The 13,464-nt window shown below is 41.3% G+C and overlaps 1 protein-coding gene and 1 non-coding gene across 3 annotated transcripts in view; both read left to right on the top strand.

Moving 5' to 3' along the window:
- The window catches only part of B3GALNT2 (beta-1,3-N-acetylgalactosaminyltransferase 2), a 43,378-nt gene that overhangs the window by 15,945 nt on the left and 13,969 nt on the right, over positions 1–13,464 (top strand). For both annotated transcript variants that reach the window (XM_056113613.1, XM_056113614.1), the window contains exons 4-6: positions 3,082–3,275; positions 8,545–8,640; positions 12,912–13,022. In XM_056113613.1, coding sequence (XP_055969588.1) covers positions 3,082–3,275; positions 8,545–8,640; positions 12,912–13,022 — 401 coding nt within the window. The remainder of the gene's footprint in view (positions 1–3,081; positions 3,276–8,544; positions 8,641–12,911; positions 13,023–13,464) is intronic.
- On the top strand, positions 12,465–12,593 carry LOC130023047 (small nucleolar RNA SNORA66). Its single transcript, XR_008792366.1, has one exon. It is a non-coding gene; the product is annotated as a small nucleolar RNA SNORA66 (small nucleolar RNA).

Below are 13,464 nucleotides of genomic sequence, written 5' to 3'. Positions count from 1 at the left end.
ATTGACCTTTCACTCAAATTTCTCTCTCATCCTTTCTGATAGATCAACTAATCACTTCAGTATTTGTTAAGATTCTTTGCAGATTTATGTAATTTCACTCTTATAGGCAGTGATGGCATAGTAATTAAGAGTATGGCATCTGGAGTCAGGCTCCAAGGGTTCAAATCTTGACTCTCCTGTTTTCTTTCACTTTCTCTGCTTTGATCTCTTTGTGCCTCAGTTTTAGAATTTGCAAACCCAAACATAAAGCTATTTACCCCAGGTGCCAGACCAGTAGATATTATACAGGGATTAAGGAACTTGCCTGCATCCCATTGATCCTAGTTTGAATTTCTGACACCACTCAGGAGGGGTCACTCCTGAGCACAGAGCAAGGAATAACCCTTGAGCATTGCTGGGTGTGACTCCCCCCCCCACCAATAAAAGTACTTACATAGGGATTATCATGAGGGTGAAATATGTTGATGCATTAAAAATATTTAATATTATTTCTCGGACATGGTAGATGCTTAATCGTCTTATTTTAAAGAAGCCTTTTTGTAAGGTTGTGTCAGCTTTTTAGGGCTGGAGCGATAGCACAGCGGGTAGGGAGTTTGCCTTGCATGCAGCCAAGCCAGCTGACCCAGGTTTGATTCCTTCGCCCCTCTCGGAGAGCCTGGCCAGCTACCGAGAGTATCTCGCCTGTATGGCAGAGCCTGGCAAGCTACCCGTGACGTATTCGAGATGCCAAACACAGTAACAAGTGTCACAGTGGAGATGTTACTGGGCCCGCTCGAGCAAATCAGTGAACAACGAGAGGACAGTGGCAGTGACAGTATCAGCTTTTTAAGTAAATTGAGCCATACTTTCAGGACTATATTTTAAAGCAGGGGTTTCTTTCTTAGGATGTCTGAAATTAGTTTTCTCCTTTATGCCCCTTCCTGCTCACATACATAATTGGGCAGGACCCACCAATTCTGTTTGATCACATTCTACTGAACATGTACTAAGTATAAAATAACATTTTAGGAACTCTAAGGTAGGGGCCTAAATGATTCGTTGGAATGTGAGAATTTTAGTTTAAAAATTAGTGTAGTGTGAATATACTGATAGTAGTATATATTTTATAAATGTGTGTATATACAAACCTTTATGACTGATGTGTTAGTATGATCAGCAGTTGGAAAATGGCATTTTAAAAAAATATCCCCCCCCCCAAAAAAAAACCCTCCTTTGATATAATCCTTTTTTTTTTTTTTTTTTGGCTTTTTTGGGTCATACCCAGCGATGCTCAGGGGTTTCTCCTGGTTTTGCACTCAGGAATCACTCCTGATGGTGCTCGGGGGACCATATGGGATGCTGAGAATCGAACCCGGGTCAGCCATGTGCAAGGCAAACACCCTACCCGCTGTGCTATTGCTCCAGCCCCTGATATAATCTTTTAAAATAAGATTTTACAGCTTAATCAATGGCTGAATAAATAGCAGTGCTCCTGCATTGTAAAAAATAAATAAAATAAGATTTTAAGGTCAGGGTGGCAGAGCTCCAGTCCTGCAGGCGCAAGGCAATGGGTTTGATCTCTAGAACTACATGACCTTCTGAGTGCCCCTGGGGTGATTGTGGTGAGGGTCCCCGACATCACGAGGCCAGAGCAGCACTTCAACATTTATTCACATCCCAAACTGTGGTGCCTGCATTGCTGAGGAGGCTCCTCCCTCCACGATCATAAAATAGGATGTTGTACTGCTTCTCTAAAGTGGCACTGATTTCTCAGCCATATGAACTTTATATAATTTGTCCTCATTGGTGCATGGTAACCGGAAAAAATTATTTGAAATAGACTGTTTTGGCTCAGATTAAAGATCTAGGGGTGGAATGTAGGGAAGCTCCGAACTGGAATCTGGGTTTGATTGCCAGCTTTCCCACTTTACATGACCTTGGGCAAATTTCTGGGCTTCTGCTTCCAGTACCTGTTCCAGTACCTGTGAACTGGACACAGCTGGACACAACCAAACACTGATTCTGATGAGACAAATAAATTGGGACATGCCCATACAGCAGCTCCTCAAATACCATGTTGTCCAGTGCTTTTGGGGACTTTTCTTTGTTTTTTAGGGTTGGGGCCTCACCTGGCTACGCTTGGGTCTTATTCCTGGCTCTTTGCTCAGCGATCCCTCCCGGTGGTGCTCTGGGAACCTAATGCCAAAGATCAAACCCAGAGGGGCCATGTGCAAGACAGGAGTCCTGTCTGCTGTACTGTCTTTCCGGCCCTCACAAATATTTTAAGTTGCCCAACAAAAAGCAGGACTTTCAGAATTTGCAGAACGAAACTAAATTTATTCACTATTTGTGACTACAATAGGAACTGTTTATATCACTGTGTTTTTAATATTTGCTAATAGATACCTTTTAATATTCTTTTGTGACAGTTACCCTTAAATGCATATGCATGTATATATAGATAAATCCAGTAAAGCAGTGGCTCAAAACAAGAAAAAAGTCTACTAAAGTTTTGATCATTGAGTACATAGATGTGACTGGCTAAAAATTTCATTCTTTGACATCAAAATGTTTCCTTTTCCTAGAAACAGCCATTTTACTGAAACATTTATTTATTGTGTGTGTGTTAGTTTAACCAGAGAGTCAAAGATGCCTGCAAGGCAGGTGCTGTACCACTGAGTCACATCCCTAGCTGAAGCCCTTTTGTTTTGGGCAGAGTCTGTCACACACGGCAGTTTTTGGAGACTGCTCCTGGCACTGTGCTCTGGGGTCACACCTAGGGGTAATTCAGGGACCAATATGTTGTGATGTGGATCAGACTGGAGTTGGCTGCATGCAGGGTAAAGACCTTTACCACTGTACTATGTCTTCAGCCCTCTGAGGAGTGATAGCACAGTAGATAGGGTGTTTGCCTTGCACACGGCCAACCTGGGTTCAAATCCCAGCATCCCATATGGTCCCCCGAGCATCACCAGTAGTAATTCCTGAGTACAGAGCCAGGAGTAACCCCTAAGATAGCCAGGTGTGACCCCCCCCAAAAAAAAAGAAAAAAATTACAGTATGTTTGATTATGTAATATTTAATTTCTCATTAATTCCTCAGTTTTGAATCAGGAAATTGAAGCATTCAGTCTTTCTGAAGATACTTCATCAGGTCTTTCTGAAGACCAAGTTGTCAGTGTGAGCTTCCGAGTTCTCTATCCAATTGTTATTACCAGTCTCGGAGTGTTTTCTGATGCCAGTAATGTGGGTTTCCAGAGGAACATCACCGTCAAGCTTTATCAGGCGGAACAGGAGGTATGAACAGTTTTGCACAAGATTTTTCTCATTTTTCTTTTTCAATAATGGCAAATAGTCAGTTGGACAGTTACATATTTATATCTGGTTGAGAGAATTCAGCATTTTCCCTTATTGATTGGATATATTTTAAGGCAGTATGTTGGTTTGGGAAGAAAATACCAATGGATAATTGTGTCTGTCTAGAAAAGAAGTTGGGCCAGATTGTAAATTCTCAACCTAGTATTACTGGAAGCTTAAAGAATTTCAAAAGTTGTCACTGTCACTGTCCTCCCATTGTTCATCAATTTACTAGAGCGGGCCCAGTAATGTCTCCATTTTGAAACTTGTTGTTACTGTGTTTAGCATATCGAATACGTCATGGGGAGCTTGCCAGGCTCTGCCATGTGGGCGGGATACTCTTCGTAGCTTGCCGGGCACTCCAAGAGGGACGGAGGAATCGAACCCGGGCCGGCCACATGCAAGTCAAACACCCTACCCGCTGTGCTATTGCTGTCACTTATGAATTAATTGAATTTTTCTTCTTTTTTGTTTTGGTCTTTGGGCCACATCAGCATTGCTCAGGTGCTATTCTTGGCTCTGTGCTCAAGGGTCCATATGGTGCCAGGGCTTATCACTGACCTCCTACATGCAAAGCATGTGCTCAGCCCTAGACTTTTGTTTTCTCATTTTTGTCCTGTTATCTGTAGCTCTTTGTTCTATTTGTGTGTGTGTGTGTGTGTGCGCGTGTGTGTGTGTGTGCGCGCGCGCATGTGTGTGGATATGGCTAATATAAGGGTTATAGTATGCATCTTGGACTTTTTACTCTTGAATGTATTCATTAATTCCTTCATGTATAAGGAACTTGCACCTATATATTTCCAGTTACCCCCCCATCTTTTTGCTTTGTTGTATGCATCATATCTGTACATGCTATAAATACAATATCACTTTTCATTAAGCAGCTAAATGTATGATAATATAGAGAAAATTGCTTTTATTAGTCCACATATTTATCATTTCTCCTGTTCTTCATTCTTTCCTGAATATCTAGGTTTCTATATGATACAATTTTTTGTAATCTGAAGAAAACTTTTTGCATTTCATAGAGTATAAGACTTATATAGTAATTTTGTTTCTTTTGGATGGAGGAACTAGCTCAAAGGGTTGGTGCACATGATATGCATGCCAGAGACATGGCAATAGGTAGAAATTTCAAGCGTCTAGTGTTACTGGGTTTTTTTTTCCTCCCCTCCCAGCTTATTTACATTTTGGTTAGCATATCACCTCAAGTTCCATCCATTTTATCCCAAATGTCACAGGTTCAACTCTTTCAATGGCAAAGAGATATTCCTTGAGTATATGTAAGTTTCTTTACCCAGTCATTTGTCAGTGGGTAGTTGGGTTGATTCAGAGCTCTTAGGAACATAGTGGTACAAATATCCTTTTGAATTTTTTCTTTTATTCATATCTGAAGATCAGTGGCTGGAAGTGATAATGGAATTTCCTGCTTTGGAAATTATTTTTTATTTTTATTTGTTTTAGTTCTGGGGTCTCTCTTGGCAGTGCTCAGGGGCTACTTCCAGCTAGGTATTCAGAAGTCCCCCCTCATGCTGAGCATATGCACTGACCCTTTGAATTACAACTCCTTGACATTTTCCATAGAGGCTAAACCAGTGGATCCAATCTTGGGTACATTTCCAACAACTGTGTACCAGAATTCCTTTTTTTCTTCACACCCTCACCAACATTTGTTGTTTGCAATCTTATTGGCCATTCTCACCAACTTGAGATGATACATCATGGTTTTGTTTTGCATTTCAATAATAATTAGTGATGCTGCACTTTTTCCCCTCATGTGTTTGTAGACCATGTGTACATCTTTTGGAGAAGTCTTGAGGTCTTTTGTAGCCTTATTATAAGCAGAATAGTGGTGGTGTCAGGGATCAAACCCAGGATTCATACATGCAGAGCAAGCACTCTAGCACAGAATTATGTCCCCAGTCATTTTGCCCATTTTTAAATATTAAATTGTTGCAGGTTTTTTTTTTGGGGGGGGGAGGGGCACACACCTTGGATTTACTCCTGGTTCTGCACTCAGTAATCCTCTTGGCAGTGCTTGGGGACCATGTGGGATTCTGGGAATTGAACCTTGGTGAGCTGGGTGTAAGGCAAATGCCCTACCTGCTATACTATTGTTTTTAGTCCCCGTTGTTACAGTTTTTTATCCAATTTTTTAGTTGTTCTGAAGATGTGCCTACAGAGAACCATTTAAAAATCGAAGTAGGGGACTGAAGAGATAGTACAAGTGATAAAGCATTTGCTTTGCATGCAGTGGCAATTATTATAACCTTGTTTCGAATACCTGAGCATCATCGCCAAGTGTCACCCAACCCTTCCCCCAAACCCTCCAAAATTAGAGCGATAGCAGAGATCTAGTATCTTTCTTTTCTTCAAGGTGATTTCTCATCAGTTGCTTTCTGCCCTTTTTTTTTTTTTGCATTCTATTGCCTTTAGATATTTTTATGATTTTGCCTATTTATAACACCTAGAGAATTGGTTTGGTATTAATGATTTTCGGGGCTCACCCAGCAGTGTTCAGTATGTACTCTGGCTCTGAGCTTAGGGATCACTTGTGGAGGACTTGGGGACCATATGGGGTGTCAGGGATCACACCCAGGCTGGCCGCGTGCAAGGCAAGCTCCCTACCCACTGAACTATTGCTCTGGCCCCAAAAGTTTTGTATTCTTGAATGCAGATCTTTGTTTAGTTACTTTTAAGGAAACTTCATATTTCACCTTCTACAGAATCTAAAAGAGTTTATAACTATGCTTAATGACATCACTTAATCACTTAACTTCCCGTTAGTCGTCGATTTGCTCGAGCGGGCGCCAGTAACGTCTCCATTTGTCCCTGTCGCGTGCTAGTGTAGCCCAGTGGCATCTGTTCGCTCTGGGAACATGAAGGGCCTCAAACCGATCGTTCATGATCTTGACGAAGAAGTCTGACCATCTGGTAGGTGGGCGGCCACGCGGTCTTTTGACATCCCGTGGAATCCAGTCAGTAACAGCTCTAGTCCAACGGTCGTCTTTAAATGTCATTACGTGACCAGCCCATCTGATTTTCGACACCTTGGCAAATAAGACAGCATCCCTGATCCTTGAGCGTCGACGGATGTCAGAACTCCGGATTCGTTCTCTCATTTGAATGAAACGTGATATTCCAAGCATAGCTCTTTCTATTCTTCTTTGGGAGACCTGAATAGCGTTCTCATCCTGTTTGCGTAGGGCCCAGGTCTCTGAGGCATATGTTAATGCAGGAAGAACAGTGGAATCAAAGAGATGTGCCCGGAGCCGGAGGTTCTTCGTCCTCTTAGCTATTTCTTCGATGTTCTTGAAGGCGTTCCAAGCCGCTCTCTTCCTCCTGCGCAGCTCGGGTGCCAGGTCATTTGTCATGTTGACCTCTCGACCTAGGTACACATACGTACACATAGCTTAGTGACATAAATGACATAAATGACATAAATACCCTGATGATGATTCCAACCTTAATAATGACTAAAAAGAGCTTTATCATGTTACTCAAGTTTAGGAATTATAGTTCACATAGTATTGTCTTTAAAGCTGTTCAAATATAGGTAGTTCAGGTAGTAGCACTGTAGCACCGTCCTCCCGTTGTTCGTTGATTTGCTCGAGTGGGCCCAGTAATGTCTCCATCATGAGGCTTGTTGTTACTATGTTTGGCATATTGAATACATCACGGGTAGCTTGCCAGGCTCTCCGAGAGGGACGGAGGAATCGAACTCAGGTCAGCTGCATAGGCCGCGTGCAAGGCAAACGCCATACCACTGTGCTCTCGCTCCAGCCCAGTTCAGGTAGTATTGTATTTAAAGGTTTCATTGGTACTGGGCTGGAGCAATAGCACAGTGGGTAGGGCGTTTGCCTTGCACGCAGCCGACCCGGGTTCAATTCCCAGCATCCCATATGGTCCCCCAAGCACCGCCAGGAATGATTCCTGAGTGCAGAGCCAGGAGTAACCCCTGAGCATCGGCTGGGTGTGACCCAAAAAGCAAAAAAAAGAAGGGTTCATTGATACAGACTCAACTGTATAGCAATACTCTGAAGTAGTCATTTAGCAAAAAGTATTATGAATTGCATTGCCTGAAGCTGATTGTTAATGAAAGAAATTAAGTTAATCTTTTGAAATTCCCTTTATTCTGAACTTCTTCATGGTTTTGATAGCTTCAACAGAAGTTTCACCTGTGGTAAGTTGGTCTATAAGAATAGGAAGGACAGGGTTCGAATGATAGTACAGTGAATAGGGCATTTGTTTTGCATGTGACTGACCTGGGTGTGATTCCTGGAATCCCATAAGGTCTCCTGAGAATCGTGAAGAGTAATTCCTAAGTGTGGTGCCAGGAATAACCCTTGTGTATCACCAGGTATGGCCCAAAAACCAGGAAAAGAAAAAAAGAATAGGAAGGACTTTAATATTTTAGGCCCTCCAAGAATATGGCTCCTCTGGTAAAGTTCATGGTTCGCATATGTGGTACCCTGGGGTAGAACCCTGACCCACGTGGCTCTCTAGCACCACCAAGACTGGCCGTGGCCTCCCAGCATGGTACTGGGTATGTTCCCTGCAACAGTAGCAACAATGGGAAAAAAATAGGTATGAAAATAAGGACATTTTTTTTCCTGAAACAAATGAAGAATCCAAAGAAAACAATATATATATACAGTGAATTGGTTCTTTATAATATTCATTTGGTTTTTGTCATGTCTTTTAAAAGTTCTTTTTGAAGAGGGTTCCTGATTATGTTTGTTCGGTATAGAAATTTGGGGTCATTCATCTTATTCTGAACCATATAGAATTAAACCTTTTTGAAAAATGGCTTAACAGTACCTCATATTCATAATGCTCCTCACTTCAAGGTTTGTTTTTTGTATTGATTTTTAAAGATTATGTGTATTAAGTGTTTTAGAACTTCTTGACAATGTTTTTATTTAGCCACGATTATACTAGAAAACTCAGTTATGTAAAGTACAGAACAGTTCTAGCAGCCACAGTTTGGACCATTGGGAATTTAACTTAACAAGAGGTTTAAAATATGTTGCTAGCACTGCATCGTTGGGCCCCAGCACTGAACAGCTGAGTTAGTTGGCCAAGAATCTCCTATGACCCCTAAGCACCACTTGGGTTATCCCAACACCACAAAAAACTATTGCTTGTGCAGTGTCTAATATCAAGTATTTCTTCTTGCCTTCTCCCTCTCTTTCCCCCCAATTTGTAGGAAGCCCTCTTCATTGCTCGTTTTAGTCCTCCGAGCTGCGGTGTGCAGGTGAACAAGCTGTGGTACAAGCCCGTGGAGCAGTTCATCTTACCAGAGGTACAGGATGTAATTTATTGGGACAGTCTCTCAGAGGAGGGGTATGTGCATTCCAAGGCTGGCACTTGGTATGTTGTGCTACCTGGACTGCTCTCCAAAGTGGTACTGATACCACCCTCCACGAGATGTAATGTACAGCACTGGGAGCTTCAAGCTGCCTCCAGTGTTCTAACGCTACACTTTGTGGGGCTGGAGCGATAGCACAGCAGGTAAGGCGTTTGTCTTGCACGCGACTGACCCAGGTTCAATTCCCAGCTTCCCATATGTTCCCCATGCACCGCCAGGAGTAATTTCTGAGTGCATGAGCCAGGAGTAACCCCTGTGCAATGCCGGGTATGCCCCCCGACCAAAAAAAAAAAAAGTAAAGCTACACTTTATGGAAGGCATTTGCCTGTTACTGTGTTTTATTCAGTGGAGTGGAGAACTACATGATTGTTTTCATAACAGATTGTATTTTATGATATTGTTAGTGATAGTAAAATGTGGGAATTGATATACTAGACACTGATTCTCCAAGTAAATCAGACATTCACTTATCTAAAACTTGAGGTTGGGGACAATGCAGGCAGGATAATGGTAAAGAGGTCATCACATTTCCAAACTAAATAAAACTTCTCTTAAGTGTGGATAATATCTGAAAACATAACTCTTACCTTTGGGCTTGCACTAAGTCATATGGAGATATGTTGGAGACCCTATGTACTGGCAGGGGCTGCCAACTGTCCTCATCAATCCTGGAGTTAAGTTCCAATATGGTTGTAAGGTATTATATAGCCAGGGATGAACTGTTCATCCATTCAAGAATCTCGATGTTATATTCTTTGATGGTGGAATCACCAGCCTGCCTGCAGTGACCTAAGGGTCCCCTAGGTGCATTTGGGGCCAACAGCCATTCACCTGCCATGGCTGGCTGACAGCAACAGACAAATGAAGAAGGGAACGGGAGCCACCAGGCTGGTTGGTAATCAGTGGCCATTTATTCAAGTCTCACAGTGTTATGGCAAAATCAAGAAGTATTGGGGGTATCAGTTACACATAGGTGTGGTTGAACATTATCATAAACAATGAACAGATGTAAAACCTTTCCTTCAGGGGAAGTTCTCGGAGACACTCAAGGACAAAATCTCATCTTAAATGTTCAGCACTCTAGATTCCTGCTAGGAGATCCACCCAAGGATGAAATTCTTTCTGATGGTGTATCGCTTTCTCCTTTCCTTAGCCAGTATCCATTTAAACAGTTATCTTAAATTTCCTTCTTAATAATATTTCTAGTCATTTTATATGGACACAATAAGAGATATATTTATCTTAAAGAGTGGCTCATCTTGGGGACATATCCCAGACAATAGTCCTCAGACCAGATTAGTCTTTCCTAACCCCAGCAATATCCTTATTCAGTTACTTTGTTCTGCGTCATGATAAAAGTTACTCTTAACTTTTTATACTTCTTTATGGCACTTAGCCTGTTCCTTTTCGATGCCAGGGTAGCTTATGGCTTGCCCTGGGTCTATCCGTGTCCCTCGGAGGGACCCCCATTTTGAGGTGTTAGAAACTAAGTGCATCTGATGCTTAAGTAAATATGGCAGATGCCCAGAAGTAAATATTTGGAGTCAGTAACTCCCGTGATACAAAAGCATAACATTAACTGTCTTCCTGTGTCTATACAAAAAGGACATTGCACTAAAAAATAAACTATGCAAAGGACATAAAGGAAAGAGAATAGCAATATTTCACTTACATATAGAATACCCAGAGTCCTCAGAAGAATTTGACTTTATAAGTTACAGGGTCTGATTTGGGGATGAAATGATTAACAGATAGGGGAAGTAGAGCACAAAGGAGAGGTTAAAGATAATACAGAGGACTGGGAGTGCCTGATGGAATTGGGTGTGCCTCATGAGCACTGTGATGGGAGTTACTCAATAAACTTAAGCTCCCTGTGGAGAAAGGACAGACCAATGTTACCCAACACCTCTGACTGTTCCAGACTGTTTGAGTCTTACCTGAGAACATTTCTAAAACTCACTGCTATGGAACCACAATAAGGTGCTGGTTCCCAGTCATTTCAGACCAGCTACAGTTTATCCTAAAACATTACACAGCTGAGATAAGATGTGGAAACAAGTGAGCAGTCCTACTGACTAACCCAGAAATGTTTTCTTTCTTTTTTTTTTAATTAATTTATTTATTTTGAATACCCATCCCTCCACCAGTGACCATTTCCCACCACCACGGATCCCAGTATCCCTCCCCCCCACCCCACCCCCATCCTACCCTGTCTCTGTGGCAGGGCATTCCCTTTTGTTCTCTCTCTCCTATTGGGTGTTGTGGTTTGTATAAGCGTTAAGCCTGATTCAGAAATGTTTCCTTAACAGCATTCCTATTTATGCAGTAACACAGTCATACATCTATAAGTATATACCATAGGATTTGGATTTAACAATTAATTGATACTACATATGTTGATCACTGTCACTGTCCCATTGTTCATCGATTTGCTTGAGTGGGCACCAGTAACGTCTCCATTGTGAGGCTTCTTACTGTTTTTGGCATATCGAACATAGAAATATCAGAGATCTCCTTTATTTTATTTACATGTCTGTTTACTTTTTGTTTGTGTTTTGTTTGGGGGCCACACCTGGCGGTACACAGGAGTTAACTCCTGGCCCTGCGCTCAGGAATTACTTCTGGTGGTGCTCAGGGGACCACATGGGATGCTGAATCAAACCCTGGTTGGCCCACATGCACAGAAGTTCCCTACCCACTGCACTATTGCTCCCACCCTTAATGACATTTTAAATAAAAACTGAAACACCCTGACAGAAAAAAAAATCCATTTACTAGGTGTCGTTAAAAAGATTTGAAGAGGCCAGAGAGGTAGAACAGTGGTGAAAGCACATGCCTTGCATTTGGCTGACCCCCTTTGGTTCCAGGAACAACAGTCTTCCCTGGGCAATACCAAAAGTACCTCAGAGCCCCCCTCTCCTGCCCCATTTGACACTGCCAGTTGTGGTCCTAGATGCCCCCAAACATCTCTGGGAGACCCGGCTAATCCCTGGCACTGCAGGGCCCAAGCAGCACAGCATCCATGGGCATTGAATTGATGTCCGGATTAGCTGGGAATCCTCAGGCCTCCTGACCACTACTTAAGAGCATAAGTGGACATATTAGCCAAAAAAAAAAAAAAAACAAGATAGTGATGAATAGTTTGTCTATGTAATATCAGCAAATGAAAGAAGAAAAAAGATTGCTTATTCCATTTGAGAGAGAAGTAGGTAGTTTTTTGATCATCTTATTTCCTCTAGACTTCACAGTCTACTAGAGTAACATGTCAATGTTTAACTTGTCATATACAAATCTCTGGTATATAATATTTTCATTGCGTGAATCTTTGTGTGAAACAAGTCTCAGTGGGGTCACAAATTTAAATGGGGTGTACTGTGTGTTTCTTTCCAAATTTTTACTTTCCTATTTTCATATTTTCTTCAGTAGTACAGTAAAACCTGAAACCAACTTTCATAAAAAAGCTATTCTTGTTTGGATGACAAAACTACTCTTGGTTGGATGACAAATTAGGAATCATATCACGCCATGCATGATCCCTGAGTATAGAGCCAGGAATAAGTCCTGAGCACCACCAAATGTGGCCCCAAAACCAATAAATAATTTTTTAAAAACAAAACAGTAGCAGAAAATACTTATACTGAAACATAACTCATTGATTGATAACAACCAAATATCTGGCAGTAGAAAAATATTTGAGTGAATTACAATACATCCACTCGATGGTATATTATACATACATTTAAAAAATAATGGTTTTTATGCAGACTTGATCACTAACTGCATTATGTTGCAGAAATGAGGGGAACCAGGTTTGCTAAAGTTAACTGCAGTGATATAAATGTATTAACTTCAGATGCTACTGAAGTTTCTATCCATCCTATGTAGTAGAAACCGTCTTTGTTGTTGTTTTTTTCTCTGTAAATAGTGGTTGCGGTTGCATAAGGAAATTTTTTTCCCACACTGAGAAATGACAGATAGCACCACAGCATATAAAATTAATATTTAGAGACATTGTAATTGTTTTTTCAGACCTACCTGGAAAAAGAGAATTCAAAAACAGACACCAGAATACTAGCGGTGGTGTGTTTGAGTAGTGAATTAAAATTTTTAACTGATGTATCTTAGCAGCAAAAATTTTCTTTAGAAACTTACAACCCGGTTGGCAATAATAAAGCAATTGACACACTATTTATCTTTCCACAAAGAGCTTTGAAGGTACCATTGTGTGGGAGAGCCAAGATCTCCAAGGCCTACCAGCAAGAAATCTCCACAAAGTGACAGTCAATGATGGAGGGGGAGTCCTGAGAGTCATTACTGTAAGCCATCTTTTCTGGAAAGCTATTTAGCAAACCTTAGCGTATTTTAATATATGTTTGTTTTTAAATGTACTTCTCCACTAACCCAGGCAGTATAGAACAATGAATCTTCTGTGGTTAAGGCACTTGCCTTGCATGCAATGGATACCGGTTAGTGAAAGCCCAAATGATCTCCAAGCACAAAGTCAGTAACAGCCCCTTCCCCTAGCGCCAGCAAAGGAAAGAATATGCGATTCTTTGTAAGTCTGAGTCCTGAACTACTACTGTGTTTACCTGACCTTTAAGATTATAATTAGAAAACAAAAGTAAAATACTGATACTGTTCTGACAGTGTAGTGCACCAGCATCTCAGATGAATTTATCTAACAAAATAGAACCAAAGAACTAAAGTAGAATATTGATATCATTCTGATAGTGTAGTATACTAGCGTCTTAGATGAAT

The sequence above is a fragment of the Sorex fumeus genome, unplaced genomic scaffold (genome assembly GCF_029834395.1).
Source record: "Sorex fumeus unplaced genomic scaffold, SorFum_2.1 ptg000021l, whole genome shotgun sequence".
In the NCBI taxonomy this organism is placed as follows: Eukaryota; Metazoa; Chordata; class Mammalia; order Eulipotyphla; family Soricidae; genus Sorex; species Sorex fumeus.
Note: the sequence above shows the minus strand (reverse complement) of the source record. Positions and strands in the feature narration are given on the sequence as shown.